The 22,841-nt window shown below is 38.2% G+C and overlaps 1 protein-coding gene across 3 annotated transcripts in view; it reads left to right on the plus strand.

Moving 5' to 3' along the window:
* The first annotated feature begins 5 nt into the window (after positions 1 to 5).
* The window catches only part of GOLPH3L (golgi phosphoprotein 3 like), a 39,945-nt gene continuing 17,109 nt past the window's right edge, over positions 6 to 22,841 (plus strand). The window contains exons 1-3 of one of the 3 annotated variants that reach the window (XM_047847774.1): positions 6 to 203; positions 652 to 788; positions 2,581 to 2,775. In XM_047847774.1, coding sequence (XP_047703730.1) covers positions 2,593 to 2,775 — 183 coding nt within the window. In that variant the 5' untranslated portion in view covers positions 6 to 203; positions 652 to 788; positions 2,581 to 2,592. The remainder of the gene's footprint in view (positions 204 to 651; positions 789 to 2,580; positions 2,776 to 22,841) is intronic. The other 2 variants (XM_047847775.1, XM_047847773.1) reach the window with 2 other exon arrangements.

A 22,841-nucleotide genomic window follows, 5' to 3' on the forward strand; every position in this document is an offset into this window, starting at 1 on the left:
CCAAGGTAGGTTGCCTAGCGATCCTGAGGAAGCTGATGTGTTATTCCTTCTCTGCATCGAAGGATCAGGAAGTTTGTGCTCTCTGCGTGGCTGAGAAGTTTTTCTACCTACTAGGACGGGGGGGAAGAGGGGGAACAGGTGTCCCCCTAAAACAGAGCGCAAGCTGCAGCCTGCGTCGGGCCGTAACCCAGGAGTAACGTCAGGTAAGCAACGGAGGATATACATTTCCTAACGTCCAAAAACAGCCTCCAGATTTTTTATTTTCTGGGGAGAGGGAGGTTCTTATTAGTTTTTGGCCATTTTTTTTTTTCAAATAGTGTTTTTAACTTGTAAATGTCGAGGGGGTGTTAGTTCCTCAAAATTCCCCTTAATTTTTTTTTTTTTTTTTCTCTGAAGACCTAAAGTTTTTTTGGATTGGGTTAGGAAATAAACCCTATTCACAATACCAAATAAGGCTAATGCCTGTAAGCATTTATTTTATGTTTTATTTTTTCCTCCTCCACTCTTCTTCCCGCCTCCCACCAAGAATTATATTTGAAATATAGCCTTGTATAAACAGTCTCTTGTAAGTCACTTCACTTGTATTTCTCTTAAAAATGTTCACATGCATTTCTGAGTATTCATTTTAATCAGTATATATTTATTGAGCAGTTACAACGTTAAAGACATTGTGCTAGTTGCTATGGAGACTATAAAAACCCAAGAAGACAATATCCCTGCCCTCAAGAAGTTTACAGTTGAGAGACAGCCATACCAAAAGAAAGACTATAATAAATACTTTAAAGGATGTAAGTATAAATAAAGTTCTGTGAAAGTACAGCTGAGAGAGAGACCAATTCTGGCCATGGGACATATATGGGTAATGGAGAAGGAGATTCACTTAAGGCTTTACCTGGGTCCTCAATAGACCTTTGAAAAATGGGTAGGTAATAGAAAGGAAGGGAAAAGGGAGAGAACACCAACATGTACAAAGGAGGAGAAGTAGCAGCATGGGACGTTTGAGAAATGGTTTGTTAACAGTACATAATTGAGAGTAATGTAATGGGAAATATTGCTAGAAGGTAGGATGGGATCCAGTCACAGAGGCTCTTGAATGCATTCTTTTTGTCTTAAAAAAGATATTCTTTTAAATGATTGCTGATGAGGGGCGCCTGGGTGGCTCGTTGGTTAAGCGTCCGACTTCGGCTCAGGTCATGATCTCACGGTCTGTGAGTTCGAGCCCCTTGTTGGGCTCTGTGCTGACAGCTCAGAGCCTGGAGCCTGTTTCCGATTCTGTGTCTCCCTCTCTCTCTGCCCCTCCCCTGTTCACGCTCTGTCTCTCTCTGTCTCAAAAATAAATAAACGTTAGGGGCGCCTGGGTGGCGCAGTCCGTTAAGCGTCTGACTTCAGCCAGGTCACGATCTCGCGGTCCGTGAGTTCGAGCCCCGCGTCGGGCTCTGAGCTGATGGCTCAGAGCCTGGAGCCTGTTTCCGATTCTGTGTCTCCCTCTCTCTCTGCCCCTCGCCCGTTCATGCTCTGTCTCTCTCTGTCCCCAAAATAAATAAACGTTAAAAAAATTTAAAAAAAAAAAATAAAAATAAACGTTAAAAAAAATTAAAAAAATAAATAAAAATAAATGATTTCTGATGAAAAATATTTATTGTATATCATCTTAAAAATGGATGTTTAGATTTATTTAAAATAAAGTACGCTAATTTTAAACTTTATCACAGATGATTTATTGCACTTTCTCTTGAACGTAGATTTTTAAAACATCTGTGGTATATGGTATAAAAGGGCACGTGCTTTGTTTTTTTGTTTCTTTGTTTGTTTGTTTGTTGTAATTGACAAAGAATTTGTTAATCTTTTAGTATTTTAGTATTCTCTTGCTGGTACTTTTTGTTGGCAGCTGTTTGTGTATTTGCAAGATGGCTAGCTAGGGGTAGAGATGAAAGTTTTCTGGCTATATAGAATTACTACACGTGATCTTCTAAGTATTATTCTGTAGCAGTGATTTCCAAAGGGAGTGCATGAAGTGAGTTATTAAGTTATGGGAAGAAAATATGAGAATATATGTTTATATTTAGTTTTTCTTATTTTTTAATTTTCTCTTTTGTGTATTATAATGTGCCATTGAATGCTTATACAAATTACATATAAATTATTATATGCCTTTTGGACCTGGATGCTCCACAATGTTTATGCTGCCCCATAATATTTAACTTGGGGAGGATCCATTTTGTGAAAGGAATTACCATGATGGATATATACTCCTGGGTTATAGACTATGCACGTAAAATTGGCAGACTTAAAAGATAATCATTTCTACCAGTCTTTAAAATCACTGATTTTATTTTTCTGTCAGTGCCTTCTGTGTACTTTGGGAAAGATATGTTAACCTAGTTTTTCTGGTCATTATTCCTTTATTTATTTATATATAATAATATCTGGTCATTATTCCTTTATTTTCTGGTCATTATTCCTTTATTTAATATATTTCATATTTCTATACATTTGTAGTATGTTAATATGTATGTTTTTGTTTACGTAAGCACACATACAGATATTTTTTTGTCACTGCCCGCCCCCCCCCCCCGCCAGAAACAGGTGAGAATGACCACTTTAACTCACCGGGCCCGTCGCACTGAAGTAGGCAAGAACTCTGAAAAGAAGGTGGAAAGTGAGGAAGACACTAATCAAGACAAGAGTCCAGACAATGAGGACTCTGGTGACTCTAAGGATATTCGCCTCACCCTTATGGAAGAAGTATTGCTCCTGGGACTAAAAGATAAAGAGGTAATGCAGTTGGGTTTGGTAGCCCGTCTCAAAGACTCCTGAATGTCAGAATGTTTTTAGGAAGTAACCTGACAGAATATTTTCATGAATGCTCAGTTGGCCTTGGAATTGTGCTCTAGCCATCTGAGGGATGGGGGAGTTTGGGGAGGATGAAATCCAGAAGTATAATTACTTGAAATGTAATTTAATTACAAAATTACTCCAAAATTCTGGAAGAGACAAGAGAGAATATAACACAGTGTAAAATTTTGGTACTTGTAGTTCCCCAGTGAGATTGAAGGTGAAATAACTTCCTATTAAACTAAGCAGGCCCACACAATGAAGTTGTCTTGAGCTGTGGAGAGGAAATTCTTTTCAACGACAAGGGACATGTATGATTAGCTGTTTTACAAAAATAAACAGTGGGTAGGTTTCTTACAATACAGTAGAAATAATTTTTTAATTCTATTTTCTGGATCTTTAGAAGTTAAATATCAATAACTGATAAGGAATATTTTAATTTAGAAAATGTTTTTAAATTAATTGCAGTTTTCCCTTATTAATAGAACATTTTATAATAGAATTAGTCTTGAGATAACAAGTCTTGTGGTACATATTTGTGGTATATATGTGCTGGCTTTCCTACTAGTACTATACATCATCTTTCATTTATAATTTAACTTTTTTTTTTTAATGTTTATTTTTGAGAGAAAGAAAGAGAGCATATGAGCGAGGAAAGGGCAGAGGGAGAGGGAGACACAGAATCTGAAGGAGGCTCCAGGCTTTGGAGCCCAGTGCAGGGCTTGAACTCGTGAACTGTGAGATCATGACCTGAGCTGAAGTCGGGTGCTTAACCGACTGAGCCACCCACGTGCCTCTGTAATTTAACTTTTTATTGTGTTTCACTTTCTTCTTTAATGAAGAGGTTATGAAGAAATATAAATGTAATATTTTAAACAGTCTACTTCCTTTCCAAGAAAGTCTTTAGTAAATACAATAATAATAAAGGCACATTTATTATTGGCCTCTGTTTGGAAATTTAGCAAGTTAAAGTGTTACTTTACATTAAAAAATACTAAAGTTGGGGGCGCCTGGGTGGCTCAGTCGGTTAAGCATCTGACTTCAGCTCAGGTCATGATCTCACAGTCCATGAGTTCGAGCCCCACATCAGGCTCCGTGCTGACAGCTCAGAGCCTGGAGCCTGCTTCGGATTCTGTGTCTCCCTCTCTCTCTGCCCTCCCCCGCTCATGTTCTGTCTCTCTCTGTCTCAAAAATAAATAAAAACATTAAAAAAATTTTTTTTTTTTAAATACTAAAGTTGGGCGTGCCTGGGTGGCTCAGTTGGTTAAGGGTCTGCCTTTGGCTCAGGTTATGATCTCACGGTTCATGAGTTCAAGCCCCACATCAGGTTCTCTATTGTCAGCGCAGAGCCTGCTTCAGATCCTCTGTCTTCCTCTCTCTCTGCCCCTGCCCCGCTCGCGCGCTCTCTCTCTCTCTCTCTCAAAAATAAATAAGCTTAAAAAAATACGAAATTTTGCTCTGATAATTGTCCTTAGCTAGTAATGAATTGGCTACATACATCTAATAACACGTGTTCTTTTCTGCACTGATTCCTCAAATTTAGGATTACCTTTGTTTCTTTTTTCTTTTTTTTTAAAGTTTTTATTTATTTTGAGAGAAAGTGTGTGAGTGGGGGAGGAAAAGAGAGAGGAAGAGAGAGAGAATACCAAGCAGGCTGTGCACTGTGGGGCTCAAATCCACAAACCATAAGATCATGACATGAGCCAAAGTCAGACCCTTAACTATCCGAGCCACCCAGTTGCCCCCATTTTATTTTCTTTACCACTTTTCCTTTCACTATTTTTTGTCATGTCAGATTACCAACTTGAACAAAATTTATAAGACTTGTTATAGCTTGTGTATTGGTAAAACTAATATTAAAGACATCATATATGTACTTGACCAAGACATGGAAAAATCAGAAAATCTTGCCCACAAGTATATTTTCCTGTTTTCTGAGAAAGTTGATGAAGCTCTAGTTTTATAAAAATCAAACAAATGAGGGGCGCCTGGGTGGCTCAGTCGGTTGAGGTCTGACTTCAGCTCAGGTCACAATCTCGCGGTGCGTGAGTTTGAGCCCTGCGTCGGGCTCTGGGCTGATGGCTCAGAGCCTGGAGCCTGCTTTCCATTCTGTGTCTCCCTCTCTCTCTGCCCCTCCCCCGTTCATGCTCTGTCTGTCTCTGTCTCAAAAATAAATAAAAGTTAAAAAAAATTAAAAAAGAAAAAAAAAATCAAACAAATGAAAACACAAAATTGACTCTCCAAGAGAACATGAGAGTAGGTCTGAAGATTAGGTGGTATAAATACTGTTTTGAGATGTTTACACAGTGGCTAGGAAACCTTCACTGACTGTAGAAGAGCATTTTAGAACTAAACATCTATTTGGTTATTTTACTTTTGAATAGGAATGATTAATTTCCTGCTGACCTTAGATACTAGAATTTTTGTTTCTGTTTTGTAGAGAATCTAACTTTGGGCTTCTCTTTGTGTGTTTTTAAATGTATAATAGTTAATATAAATTTAAGGAAATAGAGTAAAAAATAAAGGAACTCTGGCAAGATACCATTCAAAGATGAGCATGTAACAATTAACCTTTTGAATTGTTCTCATTTTATTTTGAAAATAGTTGACAAATTATGTTTTTACCTTTCAGTTGGCTTAGGAAGAACAAGAAATAACAAATCCTTAGGTGTAAATAAATAGGAGAGGTCAAACCTTCTGATTTATTAAAGTAGTAGTGTTGTTCCAAAATGCCAGTTATATAACTATCTCTAAAATTATTAGTTGATTTCCAGCACTAATTATTTTCTTCTCAACTCCTAAACTACTCAGATTTATTTAATCATTATTTAGCATGATCGGGGATACCCATTATGTGCTTAGCATTGTACAAATACTAAGGTAAATATAAAATAGTATAATATATGGTCCCTGGCTTCAAGAAACTTGAATTCCAGCAGGGGAGACAAGACTTCGATACCTTGTAAAACTAAAGTAACACAAAGGCACCTGGGTGGCACAGTCAGTAGAGCATAGGATTCTGGAGCTTGGGGTTGTGAGTTCAAGCCCCACGTTGGGTGTGGAGATTACTAAAAAATAAAAATAAAATAAAAGCTAAGTAACCCAAAGGTCCATCCACTGCAGAATAGATAAAAATGAATTGTCCATTTATTTAAATGAACATAAATATCTTTTCTATACAGAATTAAAATGAACATTGTTATAAAACATGTATGATTCTCATGTAATGTTCAGTACTGGAAGCCAGACACAAAAGACATACTGTGTGATTTCATGTATATAAAATTTTTAAAAAACTAAACTATAGTGTTTGGGTTTGTGTATTTAGGTGATTAAAACTATAAAGAAAAGCACAAAAGGGATTACCATAGTTGTGAGCATAGTGCCTACCTTTCTTTAGGAAGTGTGGGAAGTGGGGGGGTAGGTATTAGTGGTTAGAAAAGAACACGAGCTTTCTGAGTACTAACAGTTTCCTGTTTCTGTACTTGCGGAAAGTTTCATGGATTTTTCACTTAGAGATAAGTCATTGAGCTTTTTTCACTTTTGTTTCATGCACTCTTCTGTGTGTGTCTTATATTTCACAATTCAAAAGATTTTTAGAGAAGTAAACAACAGTAAAAATCCCAAGTTTTCCATGTTAGAAGGGTAAAAAAGCCAAGAGACTTGGAAGGAAGAGAGATCATCATGGGGGAAGAATAGGAGGTAGTAAAACAAGCTGGACCTTTAAGAAAGGTAGGACTAATGTAACTGGAGTGAAGGAAACATATTCTGGATGAGGGAACCTGCAAGTATGAGCTTGATAAGTTTGGGAGATAAGTAACCACTATGACTGAAGTAGGTGGCATTCTTGGAGAACAAGGAGAGTCAAAATTGGCAAATTAGATTCAGACTATAGAGTGTGGCAGATTTGTGAATGCTAGGTAGAGACTTTTAGACTCTTTATTTTTATTTTAATTCCAGTGTCGTTACATACAGTTTTATATTTAGGAGTATAACATAGTGATTCAACAATTCTGTGCATTACTCAGTGCTCATCACGATAAATGTACTGTTTATCCCTTTGACCTAATTTCACCCATCTTCCCAGCAACCTCGCCTCTGGTAGCCATCAGTTCGTTCCCTATAGTTATACATTCTTTCCTTTAAGTAATGCGATCAGCCGAATGAAAAGAGCAAAGCCCATTTCATTTTTGTGTACAAATTAATGACTTAGTGATATTTTTACTCTATGTTCTTTGTGAGTATATGTTTTTATATGTATATAATTTCTTGTTTTTGCATGGCTTTAGGTTTGTGGCACGTAAAAAAACAAAACAAAACAAAACCACCTTCTAAGTGTTAAACTTTGTATTCCAAAGTCCCAAAATTAAATTTTGCTGAAGATTTCCATAGGATTCTTTGTTTATAACCCAATACTATGCAGGGACAATAGTCCCTACTTTTGAGATCATTTATAGTCTAGTGGGATGAGAGTGGCTGGAGAGGCTGGAAGGGGGATAGGGAAAGTCAGCAGACCATTGCAGTGCATGTGATATATGTGTGACTGTGTTGTGGGGACTGAGGGAACAAAGAGGAAAGAAACCCAACCCAAGTGGGTGGTAGAGAGTGCTAGTGGGATAGGGGAGGAAAGAGATACTGGGAAAGACTTCTGGGAGGTGATAACTCTTAACCTGAATTCTGAAGATGAGCAAGAGTTAGTTTGTGAAGAGAAACAAGTTCTAGGGGGAAAAAAATCAGCTGAATGCTTGTGATAGTTTCAGTGATTTGCAACTGGAATCACAACAGATATTTAAAAACATCTCATCTCCTTTAAATGAACTCAGTTGTTTTGAAACTCAACTACCAAAACTTAGCTGGGCATTCAGTTCTGTATTTTATTGTTTAACCTTTCTAAAATTGTGAAATACAGCGTATCTAGAAAAATATATAAAACACATATCATGGGGTCATCCTCTTGTACCCTTCCCTGATCACATGCTACTGCACTTCCTGCTACTCTGAACATGTATATATATCCTTAAACAATGTATTTTAGTTTTGCATGTTTTTAAACTGTTATTCGATTATGCTGTTACGTATCTATCGATTATACTGTTACGTATTCTTTTGCTCAATATTATGTTTGAGATTCATCCCATGTTGTTGCATATCATTTAATTTAATTCAGTTCATTGGAATATAGTATTTCAGTATATCAGTATACCACTATTCATTCATTCTCATGGTTAACAGACATTCAGGAGTCCATTATAGACAGTGCTGATAAGAATATTCTTGTATTTATCAGTTATGTTCTTTCAAACAATGCCACTATTCATATATATAGAAAAATGATAAATCAGGGGTATCTGGGTGGCTCAGTCAGTTAAGCGTATGACTCTTGATTTTGGCTCAGGTCATGACCTCACTCACGGTTTGTGAAATCAAGCCCAGTGTGAGGCTCTGCGCTGACAGATTTTTAAATTAAAAAAAAAAAAAGAAAAAAGATTTTCTCTTTTCCTCTGCTCCCTCCCCCACTCTCACTCTTTTTCTCTCTCTAAAGAGAAAAAAGGAAAGGAAAAGTTGCTGGGTCCTAAAATATTTTATTAAAATCAAAAGTTTAAAAGTTTCATTCAGGTCACTGCCTGGTCTTTTGGTTTCCTGATTGCACAAAATGAACAATAAATCCCTTGTCAGTAGTTTTTGCCATTGTAAATAGAGCAAGTGTATCAGAAAGACTTGTTTGTCAGGTTTTGTGGTTTTTTATTAACATAGGCTGTTAAAAAAAAAAAAAACAGAACCGTTTTGTTTTTTTTATTATATCCATTCAAATTTACTATAACCCCCCAAATATACTATTGGTACAAAAAGAAGAAAAATGGAAGACCAAAGTCCTATTTTAACAGTAGGAAATATAGTTTAAGCTATTTAATTGAGAGGCCTGCCTCTCCATATACCTCCAACTCCTAACTGCACACTGTTCTCTTTCAAAATATCTGGCATGGATATTAAGATAAAAACCACCTACTTCTATTTGGACCTTTGGCTGTAGCCACTGAACCTATACATTTGATGTGAGCCAGTCCATGTCTTTGTGTCCTTTTTTTGTGTGTTTATCCAACTTAAGAGTCTTCAAAACAATTTGCACTTTCTCATGCTTGATCCTGCAAGGCAAACATCATCTTCTCTTTATGAAAGCAAAATCAGATGGTTAATTGGCCAAGAAGTGATGGAATTTATGTTCAAACTGACTCCAAGTACAGTTTAAGAAGGGGCATGCTTGCAAAACACGTATCACATATTTTTCTGTATTTCTTGCCGAACAAAGAAAATTGTTCAGGATTGTTAATGCTTAGTGGAAAACCAAATATTTCATCTCCTAAAATAGTTTTATATGGACTTTATACCTCCTATAGAGATAAAAGATTATTATGTCCTGCAGTAACTTTTGGCACAAGTTATTTTTCTCAAGCTTTATTCGTGGTTTTCTTATTCCAATATGTAATACCCTAGCAAAGCCCACTGTGTTTTGTTTTGTTTTGTTTTGTTTTAGCAAAGCGCACTCTTAAAGACTTTGGGATCCCATAAAAATATTAAGTCGACATCAATAATGGCAGAATAAGAGAAAGTACCATTTAGCAATTCTCAATGATACAATTTTATCTTAGTTTCATCCTACTACCTCACATTTTAAGGAGGAAATATGAAAGTCCTACACATTTTTTCTCTTTTCTTTCTTCTGTCAAACAAGATACCCTGGTCATAAGAAACAATAAGTCCAGGGGTGTCTGGGTGACTCAGTCGGGTAAGCATCTGACTCTTGATTTCCGCTTGGGTCATGATCTCACGGTTAGTGGGTTCGAGTCCCGCATCGGGCTATGTGCTGAGAGCCGGAGCATACTCCAGATTCTCTCTCCCTCTCTCTCTGCCCCTCCCCTGCTCATGCTCTCTCTCGCTCCCCAAATAAGTAAACTTTAAAAAAAAAAAAAAGTAAACATATAAGAAACAATAAGTCCAATAAGAAGTTTCAATAATCCAATTTACAAAATGAAAAGTGTTTAGAGGCAGTAAATGAGGGGTGCCTGAGTGGCTCAGTTAAGCATCTGACTCTTGATTTCGGCTCAGGTCATGATCTTAGAGTTCATGAATTCGAGCCCCACATCAGGGATTCTTGGGATTCTCTCTCCCTCTCTGCCCTTCCGCTCCTCACGCACTTTCTCACTCTCAAAATAAATAAATAAGCTTTAAAAGAGGCAATAAATGATATTTATTATAACCATATCTTCAGAAAGTCTAGTGTGTAAATAAATAGGCATTATATTTTTCTTCTCAGTTCACAATGACAGCCATAGATTAGATCCCATGTCATACATTTTTCTTATGGAAGGAAGAGGAGACTATTATACTAAAAAGATACAAATGAGTAGGTAGGGTTCTTTTTCTTTAATTTTATTTTTTTAGGTTTATTTCTTTTTGAGAGAGTGCGCACATGTGCACGAGCAGGGGAGGAGCAGAGAGAGAAGAGAAAGAGGATCCCCAAGCAAGCTCCATGCTATCAGTGTGGAGCCCGACTCGGGGCTTGGACTCCCGAACAGTGAGATCATGATCTGAGTTGAAATCAAGAGTCAGGACACTTGTGGGGGGTGGGGGGAGAAGAAAGAAAAAAAAAAAAAAAAGAGGACATCTTAACCAACTGTGCCGGCCAGGCACCCCTTTCTTTAACTTTAAAGCTAAGACCAAATGAATACACAAGCTTCTTTTAGATTTTTGTGCAGGAGTATGTTGTATTAAGTTTGCTAGGGCTACCATAACAAAATACCACAGACTGGGTGGCTTAAACAACAGAATTTTTCCCCCATAGTTCTGGATCCTTGAAGTCCAAGATTTCGTTTCTCCTGAGGCCTCTTTACTTGGCTTACAGATGGCCATCTTCTCACTATGTCCTTATATGGTTGTTCTTCTGTACATGCATCCCTAGTGTCTCTGTGTCCAAATTTCTTCTTCTTATAAAGACCAGTCAGATTGGAGTAGGGCCTCCTTAAAAGCTTTATTTACTTAATCACCTCTTTCAAGGCACTATCTCCAAATACAGTCACATTCTGAGGTACTGGGGATTAGGGTTTCAACATAAGGATTCTGGGGAGACACAGTTAACCCCATAACAATGATTTAGAAGAGTTGAGAGGAAGTGGGAAGGTTTTAGAGATAATTTTGTAATATTTACTTATATCCACCTGGAGTGCAGTTCAACCTCAGGAAGTGTCATTAAAACTGTATAATGATGTGATGTTTCCTTTAGTTCAAGTCAGGCACCATTTATTGAGCACCTGCTCTGTCCAAGCTACTGAATAAAGTAAGGAAACAGAAATAATTAAGATGTGTTTATCTTTCATCAAGAAGCATTTGAATCTGAAATGGGAGAAAAGATATGTATACAATAACTGTACTACTAGATACAGTATGTAAGTGCTGTAAGAAAGGTACAAAAAGTGCTATAAGAACATGGAAGAGAAAGACAAAAATCATGGAAGAGGAGGAAATTCCTTGGAGGTTACTCGTTACTTTCTGTGTTTGCTCTCTCCTATTCACAGTTGTCCAGAAGGTTTAAGGTGGGAATGGCAAATAGAAAAAACTACTGAGGCCTGGGTGGCTCAGTCAGTAGAGCTTCCGACTCTTGATCCCAGAGTTGTGAGTTCTAAGCCTCACATCGGGAATGGAGTGTACTTAATAGAGAGAGAGAGACTGAATGAAGTGTCTTCAGGTTTTCATGTGTTCATTGGTGGATTGTGCTCACCCTTCTTTATGGTATTATTGACTTCTTTTAAAAATCGGTCTAAGAGGGGGCACCTGGGGGCTCAGTCGGTTGAGCGTCCGACTTCAGACTTCAGCTGGGGTCATGATCTCACCGTTTGTGGGTTCGAGCCCCGCGTCGGGCTCTGTGCTGACAGCTCCGAGACTGGAGCCTGCTTCAGATTCTGTGTCTCCCTCTCTCTCTGCCCCTGCCACCCCACCCAGCTCACATTCTGTCTGCCTGTCTCTCAAAAAGAAATAAAACATTAAAAGAATTTTTTTTAATTTAAATAAATAAATAAATATCGGTCTAAGATTTAAAAAAATCTTTATTGGGGCGCCTGGGTGGCGCAGTCGGTTAAGCCTCCGACTTTAGCCAGGTCACGATCTTGCGGTCCGTGAGTTCGAGCCCCGCGTCGGGCTCTGGGCTGGTGGCTCAGAGCCTGGAGCCTGTTTCCGATTCTGTGTCTCCCTCTCTCTCTGCCCCTCGCCCGTTCATGCTCTGTCTCTCTCTGTCCCAAAAATAAATAAACGTTGAAAAAAAAATTAAAAAAAAAATCTTTATTATTTTAAAAGTAAAATATGGGGGCGCCTGGGTGGCGCAGTTGGTTAAGCGTCCAACTTCAGCCAGGTCACGATCTCGCGGTCTGTGCGTTCGAGCCCCGCGTCAGGCTCTGGGCTGATGGCTCAGAGCCTGGAGCCTGTTTCCGATTCTGTGTCTCCCTCTCTCTCTGCCCCTCCCCCGTTCATGCTCTGTCTCTCTCTGTCCCAAAAATAAATAAACGTTGAAAAAAAAAAAAAAAGTAAAATATGTTTATACTAAGAAATTGAGATAAAAGTCTACATGAGAGAACTTAGTGATAGGGCTGTGAAATATGGGGATATATGCATTTGTCAAAACAAACTGAACATCTGTGCATCTCATTCTATATAAATTATACCTCAATTTTTTATAAAAACTTTAAAAAAAATTTTTTTAACATTCATCTATTTTTGAGAGACAGAATGTGAGTGGGGGAGGGGCAGAGAGAGAGGGAGACACAGAATCAGAAGCAGGCTCCAGGCTCTGAGCTGTCAGCATGGAGCCTGACGTGGGACTCGAATTCACCAACCGTGAGATCATGACCTGAGCTGAAGTTGGATGCTTAACCGGCTGAGCCACCCAGGTGCCCCTATAAAAAGTTTAAAGAAGAGAATAAAATTCACCCATAATCTCACCCCTGAAAAGTAATTGCTATTAAAATATTTATAGAACAATCCTTACAGACTTTCCTATGTACCTCTTCATAATCTTTCTTAGCAGTTTTGTAGGAGATACCTCTTATAATAAAGAAATGTTTGAAGTTCAATAATTCCTTCAGTTTCACTTCATTTTCTCTTTCTTTTTTTTTTTTTTTTTTTTTAATTTTTTTTTTTCAACGTTTATTTATTTTTGGGACAGAGAGAGACAGAGCATGAATGGGGGAGGGGCAGAGAGAGAGGGAGACACAGAATCGGAAACAGGCTCCAGGCTCTGAGCCATCAGCCCAGAGCCTGAGGCGGGGCTCGAACTCACGGACTGTGAGATCGTGACCTGAGCTGAAGTCGGACGCTTAACCGACTGCGCCACCCAGGCGCCCCTCATTTTCTCTTTCTTATGTTAAATTTAAGTAAAATTATATTTATTACATTTTACTTTTAAAATAGCACAAGTAGAATGATTTATTCCATTTTTTTAAAAAGTGATAAGTGTGATGTTACTTGAATTTTACATAAAAGGGAAATTAAAGTTAAGCTGAATCTTGCTTTTGTTCATCACAAAATACTATTTACTAAAAGGCCCACTAAAGATAAAAAAAAAAAAAAGATCTTATGAAAAACATAAAGCGATGTATGTGTGGACCTTGTTTGGCTGTTGATTGAAACAAACCAGCTATATAAAAATATGTATTGGGGCGCCTGGGTGGCTCAGTTGGTTTAGCGCCTGACTTCAGCTCAGGTCATGACCTCGCAGTCTGTGAGTTCAAGCCCCGCATCAGGCTCTGTGCTGACAGCTCAGAGCCTGGAGCCTCCTTCAGATGCTGTGTCTCCCTCTCTCTCTGCCCCCACCCCTACACACACACACACACTCATTCTCTCTCTCTCTCTCTCTCTCTCTCTCTCTCTCTCAAAAATAAATAAACATTAAAAAAATATGTATTAAACAATTGATGGAATTTGAAGGCTAACTGAATATTTGATAAAATTAAGGAATTCTTGTTAATTTTTAGGTATGATATTAGTATTACAGTTTTTTTTAAAAACCTGCATGTCTTGGGGAGAGTATGGTGATTTTTATAGATGATATGTTACAGTGACTGGGATTTGTACTGAAATAATCTGGGGAGCAGGGACATGTATAGATGAGAGATGTGTATATATTGATAGCTGTTGAAGCTAGGTCATGGGTACATAGAGGTTCATAATCCCTCTCTTTGGTGTGTGTTTGAGAATGTTAAGCCAAAGATGTTAAAAAGAAAAAAACAAGACATTTTCTTAACCACATGATTCCATTTTACATCATATCCTATTGACTCCCTGTTATGAAAGGTGATGAGATTACAAACTGTGTGGCTTACAGTTCTACCTCTATTCCCCAGTATTTTGTGTCAATTTATAATATATACATTCTGTCATTTCATAATTCATACAAAGCTGTTCTGTGAAGGATAGCCCCAAAATTGAAGTTGGGGAAGAAGCATATGGGGAAATTAGTGGTTAGGAGAGAAGAAATGTGTATTGTGTGTTTAAAGAAAAATCTGGTTTTACATAAGCCCAAGAGATAATAGGATGATGAATTTATGCATCATATTAATTTTTTAAGATTTTTTTTTCTTTCCAATTTTTCTGAAATATATATACACTGCTTTTTAATCAGGGGGAAAAAGCTGTTTGAAAATACAAGGTGTGGGCGCCTGGGTGGCACAGTCAGTTAAGCGTCCGACTTCAGCCAGGTCACGATCTCCGCGGTCCGGGAGTTCGAGCCCCGCGTCGGGCTCTGGGCTGATGGCTCGGAGCCTGGAGCCTGTTTCCGATTCTGTGTCTCCCTCTCTCTCTGCCCCTCCCCCGTTCATGCTCTGTCTCTCTCTGTCCCCAAAAAAATAAACGTTGAAAAAAAAAATTAAAAAAAAAAAAAAGAAAATACAAGGTGTATCTACATTTACCTAGTTTTGTTCTTCTGAGGTTTGAACATACTATACTTACCTTTAAGTGTTTTTAAATCTATTTTAAATTATTTGAGAGTTGTGTGTGGGGCACCTGGGTAGCTCAGTTGGTTAAGCATCTGACTTCGGCTCAGGTCATGATCTCACAGTTTGTGGGTTCCAGCCCCACATCCGGCTCTGTGCTATCAGCTTAGAGCCTGGAGCCTACTTCAGATTTTGTCTCTCTCTCTCTCTCTCTCTCTCTCACTCTCACTCTCTCTCTCTGCCCCTCGCCCACTCATGCTCTGTCTCTCTCTCTCTCAAAAATAAATAAAACATAAAAAAATTTTTTTTTACTTTTTTTTTTCAATATATGAAATTTATTGTCAAATTGGTTTCCATACAACACCCAGTGCTCATCCCAAAAGGTGCCCTCCTCAATACCCATCACCCACCCTCCCCTCCCTCCCACCCCCCATCAACCCTCAGTTTGTTCTCAGTAAAAAAAAATTTTTTAATTAAAAAAAAAAGAGTTGTGGGGAATAGATTTAGAGCCACATACATGTTTTCAGATTTTTCCTCCCCTTAACTATCTGTTTTCTTCTTTTCTCTTTGGATACTGTGTAGCAGTGAAAATTCCTTTTTCTCATAAATAACAGATTGTGGGAAAAGAAAATCATAGAGATTTCTGCTTTTGGTGCTACAATCACTTTTAAGTTTTTTAGAGTAAGAAATTAAGGATATTCGGGGCGCCTGGGTGGCTCAGTCGGTTGAGCGTCCGACTTCGGCTCAGATCATGATCTCACGGTTTGTGAGTTCGAGCCTCACGTCAGGCTCTGTGCTAACAGCTCAGAGCCTGGAGCCTGCTTCGGATTCTGTCTCATTCTCTCTCTGCCCCTCCCCTGCTTGTGCTCTGTCTCTCAAAAATAAATAAATGTTAAAAAAAAAAATTAAACAAAAAAAGAAATGAAGGATATTTTTCTTGGCCAGAATGTGATTTAAACCTTATGAAGGAATATTCAAAGATGACCAGTTGCTTTCCTTTATTTTGAATTTCTCTTTCACTGACAAGGCATTATCATGTTTCCTTTTTAATTTTCTGAACTTTTGACGATGGTTTTATTTTAAGGAAAAAAAAACTTCAACTGAAGTTGAGAAAATTTATAACCTGATCATTATGACTAGCTTTGCATCTTTCACCCAACTTCCTTTTTTTTTTTAATACGAAATTTATTGTCAAATTGGTTTCCATACAACACCCAGTGCTCATCCCAACAGGTGCCCTCCTCAATGCCCATCACCTACTTTCCCCTCCCTCCCACCCTCCTCACCCAACTCCCTGAATAAGCCTGAAAGGACATCATCTTCATGAAGCTGATTGAGAAATTTTGTTCGTTTGTCTGGGTTAATAGTCCAGCCTCTCAGTAATGCTGAAGTCATGTGTTAAACCAGAATAACATCCAGGTCACAGTTCCTCATTCCCCCTTATGATTAAGCAGAGTTAGGTTTTAATGCTTAATCTCTTTTATGAAGTGTTTCTATTGGCAGGAGCTCCTGGGGGTTCAGTTGGTTAAGCGTTCCATTCTTGATTTTGGCTAAGGTCCATGATTTCAGGGTTGTGGAATCAAGCCCCTACATTGGGCCTCCTTGCTGACAGCTTGGGGCCTGCTTTGGATTCTCTCTCTCCCTCTGTCTCTCTCTCCCATGATGTGAGTTCTCTCTCTCAAAATAAATATTAAAAAAAAAAAAAAGGGAAGAAAGAAAAACAGCACATTAACTCTTTTTAAGGTAATTTTTTAAAGGAAAAAAACTAGTTTTGCTTGTATAATTTTCATTTTTGATAATTCTTTTTTTTTTTTTCCTGGTAATTCTTGACATCCCCCAGAGGTTATTATACAGACACTGAGCATATAGAAAAAGATTTCAAGAAAACATAGTAAGATTCCTTCTCTTATGGAAGGTTGAAGCAGTTTTAATGTTGAATCTTCAGATTTGGTGGAAAGGAAGATTTTTTTCTGATATTTTTCCTAATAAACATATTTTCTCAGTGTAGGTAACTTGGAAAAATTACAAAACCATTTTTTAATGTTTATTGATTTATTTTTGAGAGAGATGGAGAGCATAAGCAGGGGAGGGGCAGAGGCAGAGAGAATCTGAATCAGGCTCCAGGCTCCGAGCTGTCAGTGCAGAGCCGGATATGGGGCTTGAACTTATAAACCGTAAGATCATGACCTGAGCCAAAGTTAGATGCTCAACTGACTGAGCCACCCAGACGCCCCACAAAACCATTTTTTTTTTTTTAATTTTTTTTTTCAACGTTTATTTATTTTTGGGACAGAGAGAGACAGAGCATGAACAGGGGCGGGGCAGAGAGAGAGGGAGACACAGAATCGGAAACAGGCTCCAGGCTCCGAGCCATCCGCCCAGAGCCTGACGCGGGGCTCGAACTCCCGGACGCGAGATCGTGACCTGGCTGAAGTCGGACGCTTAACCGACTGCGCCACCCAGGCGCCCCACAAAACCATTTTTTAAAGCAGGCTCATTCTTTTAAAGTAAGATATTTTGTGTAATTGTGATAATTTTGAATACACCATTATGTATTTGGCTGTTTTTGATTAAACTTTATCATAGGAATTTTCTAACATTTTTAAAAACTCCTTGTAAGCATAGTTTTTAATGATGCTTTAAGTTTCTTTGTTTTCTGTCCTCTTTTTACCCCAAGCAGGCAACTTTAAAATCTTTAACCTTTGAGTTGTTTTAAGGTGTGTCTTTAAGGAAGTTTGGATAAAAAATACTAGACCAGGTGGAAAAGCATAAAATGTTGACTGTCTGAATTTATGGAAGTCTCAATGTCCTACCTTTTATAAGAATAAAGTAACATTATCAAAAATGTAAATATGTACAATCTTTGACCCTAAAATTTCCTGTAGGCATTTATTCAACAGAAACACCAACAATGAATATTTCTTTATAGCATTTTTGTGTGTGTCTGTGATGACAAAAAACTGTAAGCAAATGTACACCAGTAAGGGCTTGGATAGATAAATTATAGTACAGCTAAAGTGCACTGCTAGGTAGCCATTACAGTGAATGAGGTAAATCTATATTAATTCATGTGAGAAGATAGCCAAAATAATGGGTGAGTGAAAAAGTTGCCACTCAGTGTGATCTCATTTCTGTAAATAATACTGAGATAGAATAGGCATATAAAATCTAGAAAATATGCACTAGACTATTAACCCCTCCAGATAAACTTCCATGTTGTAAATTACACGTTTCTTTGTTGTTGTTGTTGTTGTTGTTGTTTATTTATTTTTGAGACAGAGAGCATGAACAGGGAAGGGGCAGAGAGAGAGGGAGACACAGAATCTGAAGCAGGCTCCAGGCTCTGAGCTGTCAGCACAGAGCCTAATGTGTGATCTACAAACTGTAAGATCATGATCCAAGCGAAGTCAGATGCTTAACTGACTGAGCCACCCAGGCACCCCTGTAAATTACACATTTCTATAATGTGATCTCTTTTCCTGTCTTTTCTCTTATATGATCATTTATTATGTTTATAGATGTTATTATAGATGGTTTGAGAATTCACCAGTTCAGCTAGATAGATTTATTTGGGGGAATATGGACCTTAGAATTATAATTATTTTTTAAAACTCTGCATATTTTTAAGCTTTTTTTCTACTATATATGACTCGATAAAAAGAAAGTTTAAAAAAACTCATTTGAGGAGTTTTACATTAGATCCTTAGATGGGAATGATATTCAGAAACATAGTGTCTACATCCTGCTGTTCATTGTTTCTTTATTTACAGTTCTCACTTACAGTTCTGATGACAATCTGACATCACTGTTCCTGAAACAGAAGTTATATGGTCAGGAAGAAATGAGAAAACAAACAAATTAGTTTCCTCTAATTGCTTTAATACTGGCTGATGTGTTTGCACACCTGTTGAGATTTATAAAATCACCAAGATTATATAAAAGTTATGCTTAAGTAAATTATGTGTTCTAAAGCAAGTTGCAGTTTAATCTTAAATCCTTAAAAAAGCCTACTCCCTCCTTAAAGAGGAGTTATAAATTATGACTCTTTTGGAGTAGCCAGATGCAGGTAATGGATGGAACTAACCCCAGCTTTGAATCTAAGATCAGGCCCTCAGGAAATGCGAGTCCGTCTAAGGGTGTTTATGGTTCAAACTGAGCTTTTGCCAGGTTAACATATTTACTTTCTTTTTTGTCTTGTTTTTTGTGTTCTGTTCTGTTTTGTTTTGGGTTGTTTTTTGTTTTTGTTTTTGTTTAAGGTTAACATATTTACTTTCAATCCTAAATTTACGCTGTCAAGAAACATTTATTGAGAAATACTGTGTATCAGTCAGATACTCTCTCCTTAAGGAATTTATAGTCTACCGTGGACAATTGATTACAATGTGATAAAACAAATGATAAGGGAGAAGTATATATAGGCACACCCAGGAGGGGAACCTAACCTAGAGGGTGGAGTTGAAGGAAAGACATGGTTAGAGAAGGTACATGGAAGATGTGATTCCTGGAAGCCATCCTTAAGAACAAGGGGAGTTGGGGGAAGAAGGATATTGGTTCTTCTGGACAGAGAGAACAATGTGTACAAAGGCCAGTAGGCAAAAATGATACATTAAGCGTACTTGAGATAGCTCTGGGGGCTCAGATAGTTCTGGGGGGGGGGGAGCTCAGATAGTTCTAGAGGGGGGCTCAGATAGCTCTGGGGGGCTCAGATAGTTCTGGCGGCTCAGATAGTTCTGGCTCTGTTGGAGGAGCATCCAACTCAGTCTCACAGTTGTGAGTTTGAGCCCCATGTTGGGTGCAGAGATTACTAAAAAAGATAAACCAACGTAAAATAGTTCTGGAAAGTTAAGCCCTAGTGTTCAAGGAGAAGGGGTCAGAGAGAGACCAGTGAGCATTTTCTTAGCTTGAGTGCTATCCTAAGGAATTTGGACTGGAGGAGCATTTGAAATATTTTTAATCAAACTTAAAATCCCAGAGGTGATCAATAAACAGATGAGAAAACCAGATTGCCCTAGGACAAATTACCAAATCAGTCCTGACATCCAGGAATTGGGTAGTCAGGAATAAACTGCAGTGTTGAAATAAAACAGGGAAGCTAGGTCTAAATATGATCCCAGTTGGGGGCACCTAGCTGGCTCAGTCAGTGAAGCAAGTGACTTTTGATCTCAGGGTTGTGAGTTTGAACCCCACATTGGGTATAAAGATTACTTAAAAATAAGATCTTTTGGGGTGCCTGGGTGGCTCAGCGTCTGAGGCGTCCTATTCTTGGTTTTGGCTCAGGTCATAATCTTACCATTTGTGAGTTTGAGCCCTGCACAATGTGTATCCTGCTTGGGATTCTCTCTCTCTCTCTGCCCCTCCTCTGCATGTGCTCTCTCTCAAAATAAATAAATAAGCTTTAAAAATATATATACAATAAAATCTTTTTTAAAAAATAAAATAAATGTGGTCCCAGTTGTGTGGCAGTCCTCCAATCCCCCCCTCCCTATGCCTGATTCTCAGCAGAAGCAAATATAGCTCTTCCTCTCTGAAAGAAGACATCTTTAATTTAGGCCTCCAGGATCTCATAGATTCACACCAAAAAAAAAAATTGAATATGAGCCACTTCTTAATCAAATGCCAAATGTACAAAGAAGCAAATACCCACAAGAAAGAAACAGCAGAAATAGCAAATAATAGGTCATTCGTGGACCTCAGATATTAAAATGACCAGACAATATAAAATATCTATGACATTTTTAAAGAAATAGAAGAATCACAAAATGAGTAACAAAAAGAACTGATCACAAGTGAGCAAGCAAATGTGAAAAATAACTACATAGAACTTTTAGAAATCAAAGTTGAAATCAAAATCTCATGGTTACACATTAGATATAGATGGAGAGAGAAAATTGGAAGCCAGATATAAAATAACTCTTCAGAAAGCAATTTAGAGACAAAGGAAATGGAAAATATGAAAGAGAGTTAAAGATATGGGGGTTAGAATAAGAAAGATTGATGTCCCACAAGGAAAAAATAAAATGGAGAGTCAAATTTCTTAGAGATAAAAAGTGAGAAATTTTGAAAACTAAGAAATGGACCTATAGAAACAGGAAGCATATGCCAAACAGGATAAGGAAATTCACATAAAGTCATGTCATAGTCGAACTGCAAAACACCAAGGGAGAAGATCTTAACCTGAGAAAAAAAGACAAGTCAATCACACCTACAAGAAACCACAATCAATGAGAATGATACATTTCTCACTGCAACAATGGAAGCTAGAAGAGGAGGACTTCATATGGTCAGTGTGATAAAACTATCAACCTAGAATTTTATGTCCGGAGAAACTATCTTTAAAAAAACAGTGGTGAAATAAAGACCTTTCAGATAAAATAGAGTTTGCCTCCAACAGATTTTCACTTAAGGAAATTCTACTTTAGGAAGAAGGAAAATGGTACCAGAAAGGAGGTCTGAGATGCAAGAAGGAATGGTGAGCAAAGACATTGGTAAGCATCTGAGTAAATCAGACCTGTATAAAATGATGATAAAGCCAATAATAATGTCTAACGTGAGGTGGTTAAAAAAAAAAAAAAAGGAAAAGAAAATATTGGTCAACTAGAAGAGTGGTTAAATATTGATTTGTTTTAAAAATATGGGGCACCTGGGTGGCTCAGTCAGTTAAGCATCCAACTTCAGCTCAAGTCATGATCTCACGGTTCATGAGTTTAAGCCCTGCATCAGGTTCTGCACTGATAGCACAGAGCCTACTTGGGATTTTGTCTCCCTCTCTCTCTGCTCCCCTCCCCCCCCCCCATTTGCTCTCTCTCTCTCTCTTTCAAAGTAAAATAAACTTAAAAAAAATACTAAATAAAAATAAGGTGGAGGGTGTGCCTGGGTGGCTGAATCAGTTTTAGCATCCAACTCTTGATTTTGGTTCAGGTCACAATCCCAGGTCATGAGGTCGAGCCCCGTGTTGGGCTCTGTGCTGAGCGTGGAGCCTGTTGGGATCCTCTTTCTCCCTCTCTCTCTCTGCCCCTCTCCTGTGTGCTTGTGTGCTCGCTCTCTCTCTCTCTCTCTTTCTCTCTCTCTGTCAAAAATAAACATGCATTTAAAAATAAATAAAATAAAAAATTTTAAATACTGATTTTTTTTTGAGAGTGTGAGAGAGACAGCATGAGTGGGGGAGGGGCAGAGAGAGAGATAGAGCGAGAGAGGGAGGGAGACGGAGACACAGAATCCGAAGCAGGCTCCAGGCTCTGAGCTTTCAGCACAGACCCTGATGCAGGGCTCCAACCCATGGACTGCGAGATCATGACCTGAGCCAAAGTCGGACTGAGCCACCCAGGTGTCCCTAAAATACCGATTTATGTAGCGATCTTTAAAGGTGATGCTTTAAAGCCATGCTAGAACCTCCCTGCCAACATCTCACCCAGCTTCTCTCCAAGAGGGAGTGCTACACCAAAAGGTAGAGTGTTAGACGGGTCTGATACTTTTGGTGGGTCTTCTTGTGTTAATCATAACTCCTTGCTTACAATCCTCAGGATTCAATATTGCCTTTCAGTAAAAGTTCAGAGCATCAAGACTTCCCACAGCCAACTTGATCTTATGTCCCTGAGTTAGATCTCTAAACATATTTGATGTCTCCTTCCTTTATACTTTTACTTAGAATGCTCTCTTGAAAAATAAGTAGAATTTGAATGATTTATCTTCATCTGGAAAACCCTCCCTCACTGCTAAATTCAACCTATTTTTCAAACCTCAGTTCAAGTCCCATGAAAGTTTTTGACTAGCCCAAAAGTGGTTTATAATTTGAAAAACTATCATCTAAACCAAACATCCAGTAGTCATTTTTGCCTGTCTCCTGCTTTTTCAATTGAGCTTTTATTTAAAATTTATATTATTATAGGGGCACCTGGGTGGCTCAGTCGGTTGAGCTTCCGACTTCAGCTCAGGTCATGATCTCACAGTCTGTGAGTTCAAGCCCATGTTGGGCTCTGTGCTGACAGCTCGGAGCCTGGAGCCTGCTTCAGATTCTGTTTTTTCCCTCTCTCT

The sequence above is a fragment of the Prionailurus viverrinus genome, unplaced genomic scaffold (assembly GCF_022837055.1).
Source record: "Prionailurus viverrinus isolate Anna unplaced genomic scaffold, UM_Priviv_1.0 scaffold_50, whole genome shotgun sequence".
Classification (NCBI taxonomy): Eukaryota; Metazoa; Chordata; class Mammalia; order Carnivora; family Felidae; genus Prionailurus; species Prionailurus viverrinus.